Below are 21,970 nucleotides of genomic sequence, written 5' to 3' on the forward strand. Positions count from 1 at the left end.
TTACATGATAAGCTCCATGCTATACAATAGTGATGATATGTTTAGTTTGTATATTGGGTTTTTTACAGATTATCTATGCCTACACTATTTATGATTGTTATACTCGATTGTTTGTCTGTCAATCAACTATGGATTATTCAAATATTATAAATCACTTTGATTTAGATGTAAATATTAATTTACTGATTCTCGATTTAATTCAACAATATTATAGGAAAATATCTCCAAAGTTAATGTATACATCATCATATGATTTAGATTTACGTCGTAACAAAGATGTTTAACTGAAAGATAGTTTGTTGGTAATGTTTAAGCTCATAATATCTAGTTTTACAATCACAGACATCGCCAATATGCAACTCGACTCGAAACAGACTTCCAGTGGGACCTAGACAACTATGGTAAATGACCAGTACTTCATACTATTTTAGTTCAATATCCCAGCAGTTGGAATGACTTAATATCGTAGTATAATTCGTTGAATAAAAACCAAGATCAAAAGTTTATGCTAGTTAATACTTTTCAATTACTTTCAAACAATGTTCATCACATTATTAGATCATTTAGATTAGAGGGAAAAGTTTAATCTGACTTATCGAGTTTAATCAGTTCTAAATGCTAGATAACATGACACTGATTATTACTGAGTGATTAATTATTATAATACGACTTTTATTCACCTAATTTCAGTTTATTTAAGTTAGCAATATGCAAAACTATGTTATCAACGGTATTATCAAGCTAAATTATTAACGATTCATAAACATATATTTTAACTCGATATACATGAACAAATCATACCGTTTATAAACAAAATCACATTGTTCAAAGCTACAGTAAATATCGACAATCATTTTAACTGTTTATAATCTATAGATCTGTTTACATTCAGATATAACCTTTTATAGTACCTATTATGGATTAGTATAGATTAGTGAATAATCTAAGTTATTCATATACTCTACAAGGTAATTTTCTGACTATTTAACAAAACAGATAAAAATATTTTTCTTTTTTTTTTGAAGTAAGTTACTTTCAAAAAGCTGTTTATGTAAAAGCAGTGAACAACAATAAGCTGATTTCATCTTGGTAATTACTGAAAATCAAAGTTTTGTCGTCCTAGTTTCAAACTCATGAAATAAATAGTATTTAACTTTTGAATTTCTTCTCAGTCAGGTTGGTTATGAATACAATGGTCTTGAGTGCTGTTAGAGGTGTGGGGGCGGTTATCACTTCCCGGTTGCCCAAGCTGTGGAAGCGTTCTTCTAGAGATAACTAAAAAGGAAATTGAATTGGAGGTGGTCTTATTGACCTGAGAGCGTGACCGCAGTGCCCAAGAGACAACTGCTTGACGTCGGTCACACATGACCTTTTTGTGGGTAGTTTTTGTGTTAGCTCCGTACTTGTTGAGACCTTACCGCCGGAGATGGATATCCGTGGGATAAGTGGAGGTGTGCATTTTTAGAGTCGACCTTTTCTAACCCCACCCCTCCTTGTGGGAAGGTAGCATCGCTGTTATGCTGGCTGTCTGAAGGAAACACCTTACTGCTGTCACACCTCTGTACAGTCAGCAGTACAACTTCGCCTTCGGACCTTGTGTTTGCTGCTATTAGTCTTATCGCTCTTCAACTGACATGTTAGGACATTGAGAATCGATTGTTCCAGCCAGTATAACTCGATTGGTTCATCACGATAGGCAAGCCCGACCATCACGTCAAGTTAGCAACAACGGTCGGGTAAATTTCTTCTACATACAGAATAAATGATTCGATTAAATTTGAGTGCAATTTTACTTGTGTACTTATTGACTAGATATACTTCATATATTGAGAACAATGGTTTATTGGTTAAGCTGTTAGAATTCCACCGATTAGATTATAAGTTCATGTCCCGATTTAGTTAAGGTAGTCATCATATATGCAGTATAGCTGGAAGCGGGGCACATGATACTTTATTTGATTTCCCCCCATGTCAATGGTAAATCAATAATAAATGAGTCCATTCATTGTTTTATAGTATTGTACATGGGGATAATCAGAAAATCACAGAATCTCTTGCAAAAATACGAGAACCAAACATTGAAACCTTCATTTGCAAAATTCTATTATTTGTGCTTCACATTTTGTACGATTCTTTCAAGTCACAATTCCTTTCCATTTTCGTTTCCGTTTTCTTAAAGTTGACCTTCATAGCTTTCTATTGCCATGCATTCCTCTTCTGATTGGTGTTCATACTACTTACGTTTGTCGACATAAGTAGCATATACTACAATATTGTTACATCTAATCTGTAATAATTGTTTTTTATCTCAATGAACTTCTTTTTTTTAGCTATTAATGCAGCTTATGCTGTATTGAAATATTCAAAATTTCGTGAAATTATGCAACGCTCAAGAAGAGACTATCTTCATCAATTCTGTAATGAACATACAATTAATACAGAGAATGAGAATTTAAAACATGGTAAGAAAAAATTATGTTTAGTCAATTGAAACATTTAATTGTCCCTTGACAATAATTTATATTGTATATTTGTATACAAATATGAACTAAGAATGACTTGTAACTGCTTACTGATCATTTGAAACTACAAAGTAATTTGTCAAAATTATATTTTCCAAACAACCATGTTCATGATTTTGTATTGGTTGTGTTGAGTCTTCCTATTGGTATTTAGGAGTGAAATTGATCAGTCTCTTATTGGTATCTGTACATCCTGTGCGAACCACCTTGATATTGCCTTAAGTCATAAGCATTATAAACACAAGCTAGTGGTTATCTAGACCCAATAGCTAAACAGATGATGCGAAGGCGTTTAAAGAGAATGAAACTGAGTTCGAGTCCCGGCGTGAACATGAACTCTAGAATCCAAGTACATCTGATTGGCGAGACCCGAATAGGACGAAATACACCTCCTGGATTACACTACTAGCCACCATCAACCATGTTCATGTTTTCATTAGTCACATTGTACATAATATCCATCATTAACAAACAAATCAATTGTAAATCTACCGAAATTACTCAACATAATCGTACAATGTTATTTTTATACCGTAACATTTGAATAATTACTGGTATGAAAACAACTAATGTCACTACAACTAATTTCCGTTATATATAGTATTCTACACTTGAAATTATTTTCAACTCTTATCCAAATGTAAATTGAAAATCTTTTTGATGTATTGATGACAGGTTGTTTTTCAATTTTCTTAAATACAAATGAGATACAGATAATGTCGTTATTATTTGCTCAGTAATAAGATGTTCCTCTGCAGAGAACATGAGTAGTCATTGTTAGATGCACCATTGGATTTTAAGTCAATAGTCAAGAAATCAAGGATTAACACACGAAGCCGAAGTTTCTAGGTTCCAATCTTGGAAGTGGAGTCGTTTATGTACACTGCTAAGCAATTTCATACTAAGATGAAATGGCTATCCAGTACTTCTAGATTTTAAATGTTCGTCTAACTTGGATTCATGATTTCAATAATATTTCATATTTGTTAAATATTACTCATAAGTGTTCAACGCATCTTCAGCAAAGATAAAATTAAAAATCTAAATACTTATAAATTCGCACCTTTTATTTATTTATTAATTTGAACACAAAAATGTTGGTATAAAGAGGCATCAAATACATATGCGCCACACAAGTCACTTGGTTTGTGTGCGGGCTGTGATACTGCCCGGGTAAGGGGCCACACACGAAGCCTTCTACCTAAAGGTCTCATTCAAAAGTCAATGGACCACCGTCAGGAGATGTAGTTCCATCGTAGCCGGTGACCAACGATTGGTTCATAAGCCGTTTACTTCCTCAGGATCCTGAAGTCCATGTGCACCATTGTTTGAAATCAGGGTTTTCCAACTAACCTAGTTGGATCCTCCATATCCACCAACCCGATTAAAGCACCGAACATTCACTTTTCATCCTCTCAATTTCGTAAACAACAGCAATGCCGTGAGAAGGTAGTGAATATGAGTTTCCTTACAGTGGCTGTATACGCATGAACGTATAAGAGCATTTCGATAGGAAGATCTGACCTTCCTGACCCTCTGCCGTAGTAGGTCATTTGGGAGCATCCGCATCTTTAGTTTTATTTAATTTTTAAAATGGTTTAGTTTTTATTCAACGTTTTCTATGAGTACACAATATTTCAGAAATTTTATACTTTACAAAACTCTCTAATCTATACTACTTCTCTAGATTTTATTAATACTTGGCAAAACAAACAAACAACAAACTTATCATTATCAGTATAGGGGTTATGGAGATTAATAAATTTTTCATTGAGATCATGAACCGATTGAAGTTAGATCACCGTTGGAAACCTGAAAGCACTGAACGGCCAAATCGTCCTATTGTGGGACTCCTCAGCAGCGCGCCTTCAGTCTCGTGCGCGAACGCTTAACCTACTGGACCACTGAGCTGGCCGGCATCCAATGGTGTTAGTGTCTAACGCCAACCAATCCACGACAGTGCGCAACCATCTTCCATTGTACTGAGGTAGATACCTGTCTCTACCCGACACGGATTAGCTCCACTGGTCACAGCCTAATAATCTCCACAACCCCTATACTGATAATTAACATATGCTCACTAGTGACTAGCTTCGTGAGGGAATTCTCAAAGGTCTAGTGAGAAGCCGTGACTAGTGAAGCTAATCCGTGTCGGGTAGAAACAGGTATCTACCTCAGTACAATGAAAGATGGTGGCAAAATTTCGTGGATTGGATGGTCGGCTCAGTGATTCAGTAGGTTAAGCATTCGCGCGCGAGGCTGAAGGCCCTGTGTTCGAATCCCGCGAGCGGGATCGTGGATGCGAACTACCAAGGCGCCCCGCAATAGGACAATTTGGTCGTCCAATGTTTCCAGGTTTTCAATGCTGGTCTAACATCATTTGGTTCATGATCTCAATCAAAAACCTATCATTCATATTCGTAAACTAAACAGAATGTGTTTTTTTTTTATCTCCATCTCTCTCCTTTCTTCTTCATCTCCTCTTTTTAACTGTTTTTTTTCTATTTCAGGTAAAATGCATTTATATCGAAGACATTCACAAGATAAATTAAAACAATTAAAAAATTCAATAAAATTTCGTGTAAATGTAACCTCATCTTCAATAGATCGTGAATTCATGCCTATAAAATATCATTCTGATAGAATAACACCATTTAATCAACAAAACAATAATAATAATGTTAATGATCCAAAATCATTTGATGATTTATATAAAATACATCAACCTGTAAAACGTAATCATTCTGAATTATTAAAAACAAATTATGATTATCATGGAAATTATTTAGATAAATCTAATGAATATATTCATTTATCAAATACATTTCATAATTTACTTGATTTTGGTCAAAGTTTATATGTTGGTTTAAAAAAATGGCAAAAAATAGATGGATGGCATTCAGTCATGGAATTATTACCCAATTCATCATCATTATTAAATAATAATAATAGTAAGGATATATATTCAACAGATGGTTCTGTCTATAGACCTTTAACCAATAATCATTATTTTGAAACACAAATTGGTATTAATCGAAATTGGTTAGTCATTTTTGCTCCATATACTATATCATCAGATTTAGCTAATAAAATTCTTTTAGCTATCCCATTAACATCGATATTTGCTTGTTTATTTGAACATAATAGAAAAGTGTGAGTTTTTCCTATTGTTGTTGTTGTTGTTGTTGTTGGATTTATATTATAAATTGGTATGTATTACAAGAGATTATATGAAAGCACTTTTAAAATAACATTTCTTTAACTGATATTCGTCTATATGGAGTAAATATAACTTCTAGGCATCACAATTGATTGATTACTGGGTGGTGATCAATGTTATGCGTGTCAATTCCTTATTTATTGCAGATTGAATGCTATCGACAATGTTGCAATGTGGCCACCAGTCTAGGTGACTCGACACTGCGTGCACTATATATTGAGATTAGATGGTGGTTGGAGGTAGTCGACCCAGTGATCAATCAATTGTCATTACATCTCAGTTTTACAGGAGGTCAGTCGCGGCCTGGATAGCTCAGTGGTAACGTCTCTGACTGTAGAGCTGGGTGGCACGTGATCGAATCCGTCAGGGAGCACCAGTTCCCTCAAGATCAAAGATACACCATGCTGACGAGTGCCAAGTAGCACGAAACCCGTGTCCAGGGTTTCCTGTCGACTACCTCCAACCACCATCTAATCTCAATAACTTCTAGGCGTGTTAATCAGTTGATTAGTTTAATAATGTTCAAGTGATAAACTAAAATCTTATACCGATTATGTACTATCTGTGAAATTAATCAAACTGACAGAAAGATAACATCTTTTCAGGGATGGTGAAAAGGTATTATGCACTATGAATAAATTTCGATTGAAATGAAAGTAGAGATTTTATTTCAGATATTCAATTTATTGGTTGTTTGAATTATTGAACCATTATTAACAACATGACTAGAAAATTCAGGCTATCTGTACATCTGTTATTTCGACTGATACAAACCTCAACATTCTTTAGTAGTTTAAATCATGAGTCGATTGAAGCTAGACCAACATGGAATCGAATCCCGCGGGGTGGGGTCGTGGATGTGCACTGTTCAAGAGTCCGAGAATGGGGTAAGACGGCCATCCATTGCTTCCGGGTTTTCCATGGTGACCTAGCTTCAGTTGACTCATGATCTCAACTATTGAAATTACTATGATCTCCACAAAACCTCTTCTGATACTACTCAGCATTCTTCATCGACAGTAATCTCTAGGTTGTTGTCTCAATTAAATTTATTTTACTGACTGTTTATTTGATAAAACTCGTCAGTTAGATGTACCTTCATGCCAGTGTTTATGTTCATATTGTAATTTACATTCAATATTTCCCATTTCAAACACCAGCTATTTATTCACTAAGCTATTGTATCCAGATATCCACTAACTTGCTCAACACGACCAAACCATCCAGCTCAGAGAACGAAACTCCATGAAAAATAAAACGTCAACTAGACAAGGGATGAGGGGTAAGAGGAGACAAGGATAATAAAGACATGATGTGAAAAAAAGTTTGAAACCTCATCACTCTGGATAATAAACAAATATTGCCAGGGTAGGTTTAAGGTGAGAACAAACTGTTTTTGTATACACAAAGGGGGTATCATATGGATGAGGCTTCAATAAACTTTAGTATACACCCTTTTACACTTTTGTACAACGCCACAAAAGCCGAGTTAAGATCAATCTTATGGCGTGCTTCGATTATGTGTTTGGCGATAGAGGATGATGGATGTTTATCCTCTAATTTTATTGGGTCATTCGATTCTTTTTGTTTCTGCAACCATTTAGATACATGTTCACACACTAATTTTAAAATCACGATTACTCCTCCCTACGTATGTGTGACTACACACACACATTTAAATTGGTAAACACTGTAGGATGTGACGTAATCGTTTTCTCGTCGTTTTGGTTTTCGATGAAGCATGAACTTTGTTGCTTCCTTGATAATGACCTTTACTGCACAATAAGTCTAGTTAATGACTGGTTTAATCCTTTGTATGAATAAAAAGCTATTTGAAACACCCCTAAATGGTAAGATGATGTAGACAGGCTTTTTCCGCCAAAGCTATAGTAGATCTCAATGTATCATAGTATTTCTCTAATATATCACATAGTTCTGATAATCTTCGTCTTCTTGCTACTTACTTACTGAATTATTTTTTTCTAGTTGGTGTTATTTTTCTTAGCGAGTTAGTTTTCTACGCGATGAGGTCGCTAACCCCAGACCCAACCTTCCTCCTTTACCTGGGCTTAGGACCGGCAATAATTCTAGAAGAGCTACAGGCAAAGTTATCTTCTTACATTATAGAAATTTAGATTAGAACCGATGAATATGATGATTCGTTAATTACATTATATGATTAGTAAATAATAATAATAATAATAATAATAATAATACATTTCATTATTTATTTATTTATTTAAAGATTACGTATCTACTTTGATTGTGGACAATATGTACAAATACAAGATATATATAATTCATATGATTCAAATGAACAAAATACATTAGAACAATTAATCAATTTTATTTCTTATTGTATATATCCAAAAGTATTACAAAAGGTAAATCATTACACATTATTATTGATAAACTTATTATTATTATTTATTATCCATATATTGATTATTGATACTTGATTTTGTTCATTCTAAAATGTGGTACAGTCCTCATAAGATTACTTAGATTCACATAACCCTTGCATTTAAATTCATTAAGTTTCTGTATGTTGTTATGTCATTTTCTCGTAACTATAAATACTAAGTTGTATGAATTCATTTTAGTATACTTCAAGTTTCTGTTAACGACTAACCATGGAAGTGTTATATACCCGTTTCAATTATTGATATACTCAATAGAAGTATTTATATTAAAGTAGTTCAATCGTTTTCAAATATCCGATGATTTTAAGCTCTTACTGAATTCATTGATAAATATATCCTGGTATATATAATACACAGTTGATTGATCACTAGGTGATGATCAATGTCATGTGTGTCAAGTCCTTATTTAGTGCAGATCGAATGCTATCAACCATGTTGCAATGTGGCCACCAGTTTACAGTAGGTCAGTTGCGGCCCGGAAAGCTCAGTGGTAACGTCTCTGACTGTGAAGCTGAGTGACGCGGGATCGAATCCGCCAGGGAGCACCAGTTCCCTCAAGATTACAGGTACATCTTGCTGACGAGTGCCAAATTGCACGAAACCTGGGTTCAAGGTTTCCTGTCGACTACCTCCAACCACCATCTAATCTCGGTATATATAATATTTAGCATGGAAAAACCAAGTCAATGTTCTTCAAAGTATCATAATGGTATTGTACAAAGTTGATAGTAAATTAAGCGAGTATGTTTTGTACAATCTTGTACAATCTTGAATAAACACTCAGATGGAGAGAACTAGTTTATTATATACAACACAATCACAGAGTAGTTTAGTAAAATGTGAAAATCGTACATCAAATACATCATTTGCACATATTCTATTACTTGTACCTTACAAGCTTCATTATTCCTTCATTCCTATTTTTATCTTTATTGCTTTCAGTTTCTTGCTCTCTTCTCTTCATGTCAATATTATCAACCTTCTACTTGCAGACAATTCAATTCCAAATAGTATTACATACTACTTATGTTTCCAAACATAAGTAGAATACACCGAAATAAAACTTACTAAGGTTTAACTCAAACATTTCGGATAAATCAATTATTTAGTTTGTTGTTTATGATAATAAAGAAATATACTTTAATATATATATGAGAAGGAAATTGAATTTCTGATATTTTGCTGTTTAGTATAAGTTGATTCTTCAGAAAATAAATAAACGAATGAAAATAAACATAACTTAAAACTATAAAGACGAATAAACAGTGAAACATTAGAAATCCACTTTTCTTTTTAATTCATTAAAATAGTACGAATAATAAAGTTGTACATAGCCTAAAAACAGTAATAATTAAGAAAGATAAAGGTACGTGAATTTTTATGAAGATTGTAGTAATTTAATAGTTGAATTCATGGAAAACGCGGAAGCACTGGACGCCGTTCACGTGCGAGATCGAAGGTTACGGGTTGGAATCTCAAGAGCGGGATCGTGGACACGATCTACTGAAGAGTCCCATAATAGGATGGAGCGGTCGTCCAGTGTTTATAGGTTCCCAATAGTGATACAGCTTTAATCGACTTATGAACCCAACTATTCAATAAGGGTAAGTGTTTATACTTTATATCAGGAAAGTGTTGATCAAATTCGAATTTGATATATAGATTTAGTTTAATAAAAAGATGATCTTTCTAAATAACTTAAGAAAACATTCATAAGATTATTTGTTTATAACTTCTATGTTTATTTTTAAAGCTATGAAGGTAGATTGTAAACACTTCAAATTCGTTTAATTGACTATGCACTTTTTAATCCACTTATCTTTCATTTTTTTAATAAGACGATAATGTAAACAAATGGAAATATGAATTTGCATTAAGATTTATTGGATTAGTATAGGCAGAAAACTATTAATTAGAAGTTGATAACATACAATAAGTTCAGGTATTTTTTTTCTAAATATTGATTATTTAAGTGATTAACCACATAAATTACTCATTGGTAGTAATGCCACTGTCTGTAACGCTGAATGACATGGATTTGAATATCATAAAGTATAATATTTCCTTTAACACTTCAGATACTTACTGTTGATGGTTCTCAAAAATCAGCATTTGAAGTTCAAAACTTCTTATCGACTATATTTAAGTATTTATTATATCTATAATATCACTGCTGAGGAGTCCCATACTAGGACGAAACGGCCATCCAGTGCTTCTAGGTTTTTCATAGTGGTCTAGCTTCAAATGACTATGATTTCAACCAGTGAAATTTCTAAAATCGCCACAAAACCCCTTCTGACATTGACAATAATAAATTGCTCAAGGGTTTCAATAGTTTGATAACAATAGTGTAATATACAAATCATCCATCAATTTATGATATAGATTTAAATCCATCGTTTTGTTTATAAAGAGTGCAATTCATTGGATATATTTTTTTTAATTTACCAGTATAAATATCTTTATAGAAAGGGGTATTCGATTTCAATTAGGAACCGATATTCATCGTAGTGATTTTCTGTTTACAATTTTTCGAATCATTTTAATCAGTAATGCTTAAAGTATAATTGTAAACTGTTTTGATACATTGTCATATCATAGTTTGAATATAAGTGTGATAAAACCAAATATCGACCATGTGAGTATCATGACTAACTAGACACAGCCTATTCAACAGAATCTTGGAGAAAAATTTAATCAATCAATGGTCCGATCTTATGAGGTTCGTGTAAAAGCGAATTCTGAGGTGTAATGTTTTGCCACCACAAAACAAGGTTTACATAAGGCTTCCTTAAGTTTACAAGTTTTGCTTTGTTACCAATGAGGAGAACTTCGTGAAAACTGTATGATTTAAAAATAAAACGGTTGAATTTCTAATAAAAACAATCTATTTTGTAATATTCCAGAGTAAAAGAATGAGATTTTCTGACGTTTTCTAACTCAGTATAAGCCGCTTTTTCTAAAAATTTATTCTCTGGAGAAGTAGTATAAACTAAGTCACGAAACTTTAGAAAAATTTAATATTTCAACTCATCGGAATATTATTTTTATTATCGACAATTTACCTAATGCTAGATGTATTTAAAATTATCAAGTCAAACCTTGGTAACGATACCAGCAAACTCAGATGAAATAATGTTTAAGGTGGTTTTGATCTGTAGTTTATAGTTATTTTAAGGTGAATAAAATTTTTGGAATTTTCTTTATTGAGATCATGAAACGATTGATGTTACACCACCATTGAAAACCTGGAAACACTGGATGGCCGTTTCGTCCTGTTATGGGACTCCTCAGCAGTGTGCATCCACGAACTCTTACGTGGGATTCAAATCCAGGGCCTTCGGTTTCGCGCACGAACGCTTAACCTTTAGACCACTGAGCCGGCATCCAACGGTAGGTTTAAATCCCGTGAGTGGGACTGTGGATTTGCACTGCTGTGGAGTCCCATAATAGGACGAAACGGCCGTCCAGTGCTTCCAGTTTTTCAATGGTGGTCTGACATCAATCGGTTCATGATCTCAATGAAAACCTTAATAATCTTCACAACCCCAGACTGATATTTGGGATTTCTTAAATTTCATCATTTACCAAGAAAATAGAATTATTCTGATACTAATTGGAAATACGAATCAAAATGGCGAATAAATAAGTAGTAACCAAATGATTATTTTAGAATCGACTTCCAAGGATTTCCGATGACCATTTTGAACTACAATATGAAAGTTATTGTTTTTAACTATTTTAGTGATATATATGATTAAACCGAACTGAATATCTTAAGCTTCAGGCGGCCTGCTTGAATATCTGAGCTACCTGTTCCTGCCATCTGAATATTACAACAAGTTATCTATTTTCTTGTTTGTTTTAACACATCATTTTGCTTATTACTCGCATAATCTACTCAGGTGCGTTTGTGAAAAGTTCACGACAATTCGCTGTACAACTTACAAAAGAGCTCAATCAGAGACATCGTGATTGCCGGCAATATTCTCTAATCAGATGTCGATTCCTGAACTACTAAGATCTAACTGGCGAGCACTCAATATCTATCACAACGATCAAGTAAGAAAGAAGAAAAGGAAACTGGTTGAAATACATTGTGTTGAAAATTCTGTATTGTGCCAAAAATATAAGACTGAATAAAGCCACTAATAAGTAATAATAATAATTGGTATTTAGGAAGTACATTGTTGAATAGTCTAGAACTAGAATGAAAAACTGTTCGAAGATGAGTTAAATTATTAAAAACTGACTTGGAAATTAGAAATATTCCATACATTTTTAAATAAACATTACTTGGTTCATACATAAGTTATGAAGTCTATGTACGTGTAGGTCATATTACTCCAAGGTTACATTTCTTTTCATAACATTGAAATACAACCCGCATAATGAAGTTGAATTAAATAAATAAATATCAAAATCTTTTACTTGATTTTATGCAACCTGAAATTGAAAATTTATCAATATTCAATTGAAATGTTGTATAAAACTGTCACATATTTTATTAAGTCAATTCACTCTGAAGAAGTGGCTTACATTAAGTAACAAAAAATGAGAAATGCAATTTTTCTACTTATTAGGATATAACATAAATTTATTTGAAGGGGTTTTGTGGATTTTATAGTAATTTTAATAGTCGAGATCATGAGTCGACTGAAGTTAGACCACCATGGAAAACCTGGAAGTACTAGATGGCCGACTTGTTCTATTATGCGCATCCACGAACCCGCCTCGCGAGATTAGAACCCAGGACCTATCGATCTCGGACGTGAATGTTTAACCACCAGACCACTGAGCTGGCATCTAACGAGACTGATAGGTCCTGGGTTCGAATCCCAACAGGCGGGATTGTGGATGCTCGCTTCTGAGGAGTCCCGCAGTAGGATGAAACGGAGTTTATATACCAATCAAACAGACTACATCGTACCATGAAATATGAAAAAATACATTTGTACAAGATTTGGCCAAATGTGGCTGTGAATATGGGAGGTAGTGATTAATAGGCAGGGAATAATTCAAGAATGGAAAATCGTATAATAACAATTCATAAGTTAAAATAAAGCTTATGATAAGAGAAACATGTATATGAATAGTTTAGTTAATTAGCAATTGTAGGATAAAAATATACGTAAAGTATTGGTCCATAAATGGATCACAAAGTTACCATTCATTATGCTTATCGAGACCTGACAGTTCCATTTCATTTGACCCTGAATTATATCATTTAAATCTTCAAATTAATAATGTATATCAATTCAATAACCTTGGATACAAATCTTACATTTACCTAGACAACTCAGACTAATATTTTATGGTATTATATACAATTATAGTCTCTCATCACAACTGTTATTATTTTTATTCCTATTTAAGTTAATAAGTTCGTTTCGAAAATACACATTCACATATAATAGATAAAAAAATTCAAATAATAAGCTATCATAGTGGAGAAGATTTGTAGCTCAGATAGATGATTTCAATGAAGTTTTGTTCTCTAAGCTAGATATTTTGATCCATGACTAATATAAGCTATCATAAAATATCATCTAGTCTATTTCATTTAGATACTAGTTACATTTGACACTTAAAGTTTTTTATATCTTATGTCAAAATCATCTATTTTCATACAGTTTTTTATATTTCAAAACTTTGTCTACTACTTCTTCTTCAATTGTTCATTTTTTGTTATAGTAACCAAAAATTCAAGCATTCCTTGTTTAAAAAAAAAAGGAAAGTCAACTGTCAATTTTTGTAACTAACCAATGTATACATGTATGAATAGTTTTAAGAAACCCAAAACAAAAACGGTTATAAATTTTATGAGATAAAGTTTTAGATTAAATAAATATTATCTACAATGTTAATGATGTTATTTTATGGTAAAAACAATTTATATAAATACAAAACTGAAACTGTTGTACAGAACCAGCAACAAAAATAAAGGAAAAAAAAACAATTTTCTCAAACTTTAATATAGATCAATAACAAAATGCTGGGATTTTATTAGTCATGATGTTTTAAATAGAGATATTATTTCTTAAATACTTTACAACAGTTGATATGGAGAAGAACTCATTCTCTGTACCAAGATTTTTTTCAGATGACCATGCGGTAATAGGGCTCTACCAAAGAAGATCAGTTGACTTTCTTTACGTGGTACGGCAGTTTTAAGAAGTAAGGGAACCTATGCGGATGTTCGGAACTTAGACCAAATTAATGGGTATTAATCTATTTATTTGAACACATAAATACTGGTACAAGAGGGCACCAGATACATATGCGCCACACAAATCGCATTTGATTTGTGTGAGAGCTGTGATACTGCTCGAGTGCCCAAATCGAAACAGGTGGTTGTCTTAGGGGGCCACATCCGGAGCCTTCGACCTAAAGGTCTGATCCACAAGGCAGTGGAGCAACGTAAAGAGATGCAGTTCAACGGTAGCCAGTGACCAACGATTGGTTCACACGCCAATTGTTCCCTCAGGGTACTGGAGCTCATGTGCACTATTGGTTTGGAATGAGGGTTTCCCAACTCCCCTAGGTGGACTCTCCGTGTCCACCAACTCGGTTAAAGCACCGGACATTCGCTTTTCGTCCTCTCAATTTCGTAAACAACACTTCCACCACGAGAAGGCAGTGAGTAGGATTTCCCTGGCAGAGGCTATATACGTGTGACCACGTGAGAGAATTTCGAAAAGGAAAACGGACTTTCCCCACTCTCGGCCGTACCAGGGCATTTGGGGGCAGGTTAATTGGTACGAAAAGTTTACATAATTACGTTTAAATAACACATCAAACTAAGAATAGAGGAGGGTTACTATGTTGCCCAATCGGTACTAGAGGTTTGCAGATCAGATAATAAGAACCGTGTTTTGTAGCTTTTCTCTAATTATAATCTGTTATCCACCAACTTGCGGAATAATCATTGTCAATGTACTGCTTGAAGTCTTTTTCGCTCTACAATTCAAGCGGTGAATACAATTAGTCTTTCTAGATATAATTCAATTATCACTATTGACTAAGCAAATACGATGTTAGCAATTACCTAATGATCAATTAGTTTCATCAGAAATCAAATGAGACTCAACAGTAATACCTTTGATATTGAATGGCAGAAGTTTGTGTCCCACTGGTGAATACCAGTTTCCTAATAATTCCTCATCCACCTTTCCAACAAGTAACAATTTGCACGAAATGTAAATTCAGGTTAACTCACACATTCTACAAAAAAAAGCTACTTACAGACTAGTGACTCAAATTGCTTAACTGAAATAAACCTTCTGCTTGTGCATTATTAACCAGGTTGACTTATTGAGGAATTCACAAACGTATCTAATATCAATATATAAATGTTGAAAGTTTGTAAGTATTTAAAAGTATAGTATAAATAATACTATGGTGTGCGATACTTATATTGACATAAGTAGTATATGATGTTAGTCGTAAACAGAAGGTCCAGCAGCAGAGAGACAAGAGGATCGAACAGTAAAGAATGGAAACAGGATGCAATTTGTATGAAAATGCAAGAACAATGAAGTTTGAGTCATTATGAAACAATTGATGGATATTTTGCAAATTACGTATTTACTATTTGATTGTTAGATTTTATTAACAAGTCCTGTAATTTTGTGTTAAATACATTCGATTGTCCCCACTCGTGTTCTGTTCACTACAATACTAGTATATGATCTTCCACTCAGTCTTCTGTTCTCTAATCGATAAATCATTTCTTAATTTATGAGTACATTAATACTAAGTGAGAAGTTTTATTTCTTTTAACTTGATAATCAATACAGAGAATAATATAAACTGTAGTAAATTAACTTTATTGTCTAAATGCTATCATCCTCACTTTAGTTATTTATATCCAAGATACAAATTACAGGAAATATCATTAGCGAATTGGTAAATATATGTATTTGAAAAGTCAAAATATACTTTCCAAGAAATTGATTACTTAAATAAGCTTCAAACCTATGATTTTCATTCCTGCCAAGTTGTTTGTTGTAATCTACTTCTGTATGATTTTGACATATATATATATATATATATATATATATAAACTGTTGATTGTACAAGATTAATCTTCTAGTAGCCAATTCCTTTACAAGCTATGTTATCTAACTCACAGTAACAGCATCATTTCATGTATACTCAATGTGTATCCTCTTATATCAACTCATCACAGTTTACTCTTTTCTGACTATAGAGAAACCAGCACATTTCCGGTCATTAAATTATTAGAAGTCACATAAAAGCCAATACACTACATATACACATAAGTATACAAACTATGACGATAATGAATACATAGAGACATATATATATATATATATATATATATATATATATATATATATATATATATATATATATATATATATATATATATATATATATATAAACATAACTATGACATTAGAATGGATGATGATTGATAAAACTTTGATATTTTGCTATGTATTAATGAAACTGGTAATACCAATAGAATACATACAATATATCTCTAGTACCAATGAATAACAAGTAATATGATTGTAATCTCAATAGTAGAAATCATGAGTCAATTGAAGCTAGCCCACCATGATCTAGTGGTTAAACGCTCATGCCCAAGACTGATAGATCATGGATTCGAATTCCATGAAGCGAGATTGTGGATGCGCACTACTAATGAGTCCCACAATAGAACGAAATGGCCATCCAGTGCTTCCAGGTTTTTCATGCTGGGCTAACTTCAATTGACTCATGATCTCAACTATTGAAATTACTACAATCTCCACAAAAAACCCTTTCTAAAATACTAATCAACATATGTTCACTAGCGACTGGCTTCAAGAGATATATCCTGGAGTTCTAGTGAGAAGCAGTGACCAGTGGAGTTCAATCGAGTCAGTTGTGAGGTAGTAACTCACTGATGACAATGGTGGATGTGTCGCTCAATTTCGTCAATTAGTTTAGGTTAGACATTGACACCGTTGGATAACGGCTCAGTAGTCTAGTTGGTTAAGCGCCTGGCGCGAGACTGATAGGTCCTGGGTTCGAATCTCGCGGGGTGCGGGGTCGTGGGTGTACACTGCTGAGGAGTCCCACAATAGAACGAAATGCCCATCCAGTACTTCCAAGTTTTTCATGCTGGGCTAACTTCAATTGGCTCATGATCTCAACTACTGAAATTACTACAATCTTCACAAAACCCCTTCTGATACTAACATGACTGTATTAATTAAACTGGTTACACCGGTAGAATTATTCATTGATCAACTTACAATTTCTTCTAATTTTCTTTGTCTTTTTTCGCCTTTTTCTTCTTCAGTGTAGTCAGGTTGTAATGAAAATTAAAAATAATTCAATTCATCACAATGATCATGATATAAATAATAATGAAAAATCTCTTATTCATCTTATTGATAAAACTAATCATGATAATCAATTACAAGAAGAATCAAAGAAATCAATAAATCAACAATTAATCAATAATACTATCAATAATAATAAACATTCAATTATAATAAATAATAATAATAATTGGTCCATATCAGAAATTGGATTAAGTTTATCATGTTTAAATCCTAATGATAATTATAATATTCTTTATTCATCATCTAATTCATTATCATTATTATCTTATTCATCTTATTTATCACCATTTAATATAAATCCATTTCCATATATTATAAATTTACAAAAAAATAATATTGATTTTAATTTAAATCAACAAATCAATAAACAAATTTTATTACAAATTGGTTCATATCATTTACCAGAATTAATTCGTTATATACAAAGTAAAAAATCGATATGGTGTTTACAAAAATTAAATATATCAGGACCATTTTATAATTTATATTTTCCATTAATATATGATTTACAATTTTCAACATATTTATTAACTTTAATTAATAAATTAAAATTTTCTAATATAATTAAATTAATTATATGTGATTTACCAGAAATTGAAATATTAAATCGTGCACGTATTAGATCACATCGGAATCAATATGTTAAATATTATATTAATAATAATAATAATAATCATAATGTTCGAAAAGATATACGCTTTTCACATCCTTCAACATTAAGCATTGATAATCATCCTCAGCAACAACATCAACAACAACACCATCATCATAATAATAATCGACATGATGAATCTTGTAAAACTTCTATAGAATTCATTTCATCTAAAGATAATTTATTATCATTAAGTCATTTACCGCATATTATAAATGTATCTAATATAGATTCTAATGAAAATATAAAAATTAAAAGAAATTCACAAGATTTTATAAATTTCTATGGAATTAAACAATCAAAGTAAGTAAAGAAAATATTTTTTTGAAAAACAGAAAAAGAAAGACAAAAGTATAAATAAAATTTCAACAGTTGAAATCATGAGACAATTGAATCTAGATCATCATGAAAAAACTGAAAGCACTGAATGGCCGTTTCGTCCTAGTGTGGGATTCCTCAGCAGTGCGTATCCACAATCCCGCCTATTGGGATTCGAAGCCGGGACCTATCAGTCTCGAAAGCGAACGTTTAACTTCTAGACCATTGAGCCGGCATCCAACGGTGTTAATGTCTAACTTCATCTATTCCACAAAATTGCACCACTGTACACCATTATCTTCAGTAAGTTGATATTTCATAATAGACTTGATTGAAATCCACCGGTAACGGCTTTTCACTAGAACTCCAGGAAATGCCTCTGGAAGTCAGTCACTAGTGAGCAGATGATTATTATAAGAAGGGGTTTTGTGGAGATTTTAGAAATTTCACAAGTTGCAATCATGAGTCAATTGAAGCTAGACCATCATGGTGGTCTAGTGATTATGCGTTCGCGTGTGAGATCGATAAGTCCTGGGTTCGAGTATCGCGGGGGGCGGGATCGTGGATGCACACTGTTGAGGAGTCCCATGTTAGGACGAAACGGCGTCCAATGCTTCCAGGTTTTCCATGGTGATTCAGCTTCAATTGACTAAACAATAAATAAAATTGTAGAAATTTATCATATAGAATATTGTAATTAAATTTTAATTTCTAAGTGTATTATGAATCAGATCAGTCGAAATAATTTTAATCCAGTTTTTTATTATTTTTATTTTATAAATTGTAGATTTAGAAATGTTCGTATTAAGTTTCAATGGTAGATTTCTATCAAAATCAACTTCAATTTGGCTATTGATTATGAACTAGATCATTCTGTATACCATTAAAAATAAACCGTAATGACATTGAATAAGAAAAAGTGGATTCAGCGAAGAGGATTTTCTTTTCGATGAAACCATTTACTTAAGCTGTACATTCGTATATATATAGTTATATATGGAAAATATATGCCTATAGAAGGATAGAAAAGATTGCATCACCATAAATGGATTCGAGAATAAATAACAAATGAGGTTGTATACTAATCAAGGGGTAAGGAAGAGAATAATTTATGGGTCAGATTATAGTCCAATTGACAAATATGAAGAAAAGTGACAAACACCAAAAGGTCATAATAATAGACTGAATAATAATCAAGAAAACTTGTATAAGGTAATAATAATAACAGATTAGAGTTTAAAATGTAAAACAGTAATTTAAAAAATTCAATAATAATCAAATAAACGTGCAGGAAAAGAAACACCCCAGAAACATACCCATCAAAGGAATTAGGGCCAGAGAAGGATGAGAGGTTGGACAAATTGTTTGTGCACGCAAAATTCAGGCTTGACTTCATGGATTGCCAATACCTCAGCAGTGCATAAAATATTGATTAGAACTCCCTTCGATCCAGTTCCTTTGACTCTATAGATTACTTTAAAAGAAGAGTTCTTTGGAGCGATGTGTACATGACCTCATTTGTTATGTATTCTCGAATCCATTTTTGGTGATACAATCTTTCCTATCCTTCTATAAACATATATCTTCCAGATAACTATATATACGAATGTACAGCTTAAGTAAATGACTTCATCGAAAAGAAAATTTTCTTTTTTCTCATTCTGTATATATATATATATATATATATATATATAAATAGTCGAAATATACTACTGATTAAACATAACATATATGTAAAAACATCAAATTAATATATTTGTAATACCCTAATGTGTAGAAAAATTAGTTTCTAACGTTTCGTAACTCAATGTAAGTCACTTCTTCAGAGAATAAGTAAACGAATCAAAATTAATTCAAGTTTAAACAGTATAAAGGACTCGTTCAAACTTGTCTTTTTATTGATCTCACATAATATTCTAGTGTTGTTCCGTTGTACTATTTAAGCTTGGATTAATTTGGATTCGGTTATTTATTCTCTGGAGAAATGGCTTACACTGAGTTACAAAACTTCAGAAAATTTAATTTTTCTACTCATTGGGATATTATAAATATATTAATTTTATTTATAACAATCTGCTCAATGCTCAATTTATACGAAATTATCAAGTCAAACCTTGGTAATGATACCTATATATGTTACAATACCTCTTTTATGATGTCTTCTGCTACCGACTTTTAAGATTAGTAAAGTGTAGGGATAATTAAAATTACTTTTTTAAAAAAATATAAATAAATATATAAAAATGTATCATTTGTACATCTATATAAAATTTCTATGAATCAATAACTTTGAAGTCCAAGAGATTATCTATGCGATTAGAACACACATGAATCAAATATTGAACTTTACTCTTATTTCCAAGGTGAATTAGATGAATGAGTGATATTTATTAAATGTTTGGGGAAATTTTCGTAGTAATTTCTTCACAAAGCATTAACGTCTTATCATTATTATTTCCAATGTATGTTGCTTTATCAAGAAAAAAAGAACAACTAGTTATCTACTTAAGGATGATATCAATACATAACTCTGTCTGTTACAGATTACTATTTTAAGCTTATATCAAACATTTAAAGTAAACTAGAAAATTCACTACCATTCAATTTAACATTGGTATATAGTGTATGCTATTACAGGCATACCCATTGAGTCTTCCTTCACTATAGTTATATCGACATTTTTTAGCAAACGTATCAGTCTGAACATTTGTGAACCAAATACTCATATCTAATGAAACTAAAGTTTCAAATAATTAATACATTCGACCAATTCAAAAACATACTCACAAAAAGTATATACAGAACTATCTTCCTAATGATTTAAAACATTCAGTTATTGATAATTTAGTGACAGAATAGCATGAAGAAATGGTCATGTTAATGAATTTTAGATAGGCCATAAATTTAAGTAGTGATTAGTCATGATAAATCCCAAATACAATGAAACACATGTCCTGGATTCCCCAGCTAGATACCATTTGACTATGTATATAAAACGCTCATGAATCAGCGGCTATATCAAAGCAATTCATATACGATTCATGTATACTTATAAGAGATTGACCAATTGCAGTTCTAAACATCAGTGGGATGTTTTAAACAACCAATACAAAAATGTGTTAAAATTTATTCATCATGATTTATTTACCTAAATTATATAAATATTCTTAAACTTATTTGATATAATATGGATTATCATAGTAACCTAGAAAACATGTTATTTTGTTAACAAATATTTTAGTAGGACCCTAAATTTTAACGTCAATTAGACCGGACGATGTTGTCTACGGGGTCACCGATTTCGTGGCCCATAATATGACTCTAATTAGATCGTATGAATGATTGTTATTGAATTACACATGTCGGTTATCCTCTTATATTCTATCGACTTAACTCGCGTTAGTGAATAATAGAATTAAACAAGTCAATAATAAGAACGGACTTTTGAATATATATATTGGATTTCGAATACG

General features: G+C 32.2%; 1 protein-coding gene across 2 annotated transcripts in view; it reads left to right on the top strand.

Annotated features, from left to right (window-relative positions):
* The window catches only part of SIPA1 (Signal-induced proliferation-associated protein 1), a gene marked incomplete at its 5' end in the record, with an annotated part of 160,168 nt that overhangs the window by 118,518 nt on the left and 19,680 nt on the right, over positions 1-21,970 (top strand). For both annotated transcript variants that reach the window (XM_051212474.1, XM_051212473.1), the window contains 4 exons: positions 2,331-2,462; positions 5,033-5,675; positions 7,988-8,126; positions 17,482-18,482. In XM_051212474.1, the coding sequence (XP_051072656.1) occupies positions 2,331-2,462; positions 5,033-5,675; positions 7,988-8,126; positions 17,482-18,482 (1,915 nt within the window). The remainder of the gene's footprint in view (positions 1-2,330; positions 2,463-5,032; positions 5,676-7,987; positions 8,127-17,481; positions 18,483-21,970) is intronic.

The sequence above is a fragment of the Schistosoma haematobium genome, chromosome ZW, assembly GCF_000699445.3.
Source record: "Schistosoma haematobium chromosome ZW, whole genome shotgun sequence".
Lineage (NCBI taxonomy): Eukaryota > Metazoa > Platyhelminthes > Trematoda > Strigeidida > Schistosomatidae > Schistosoma > Schistosoma haematobium.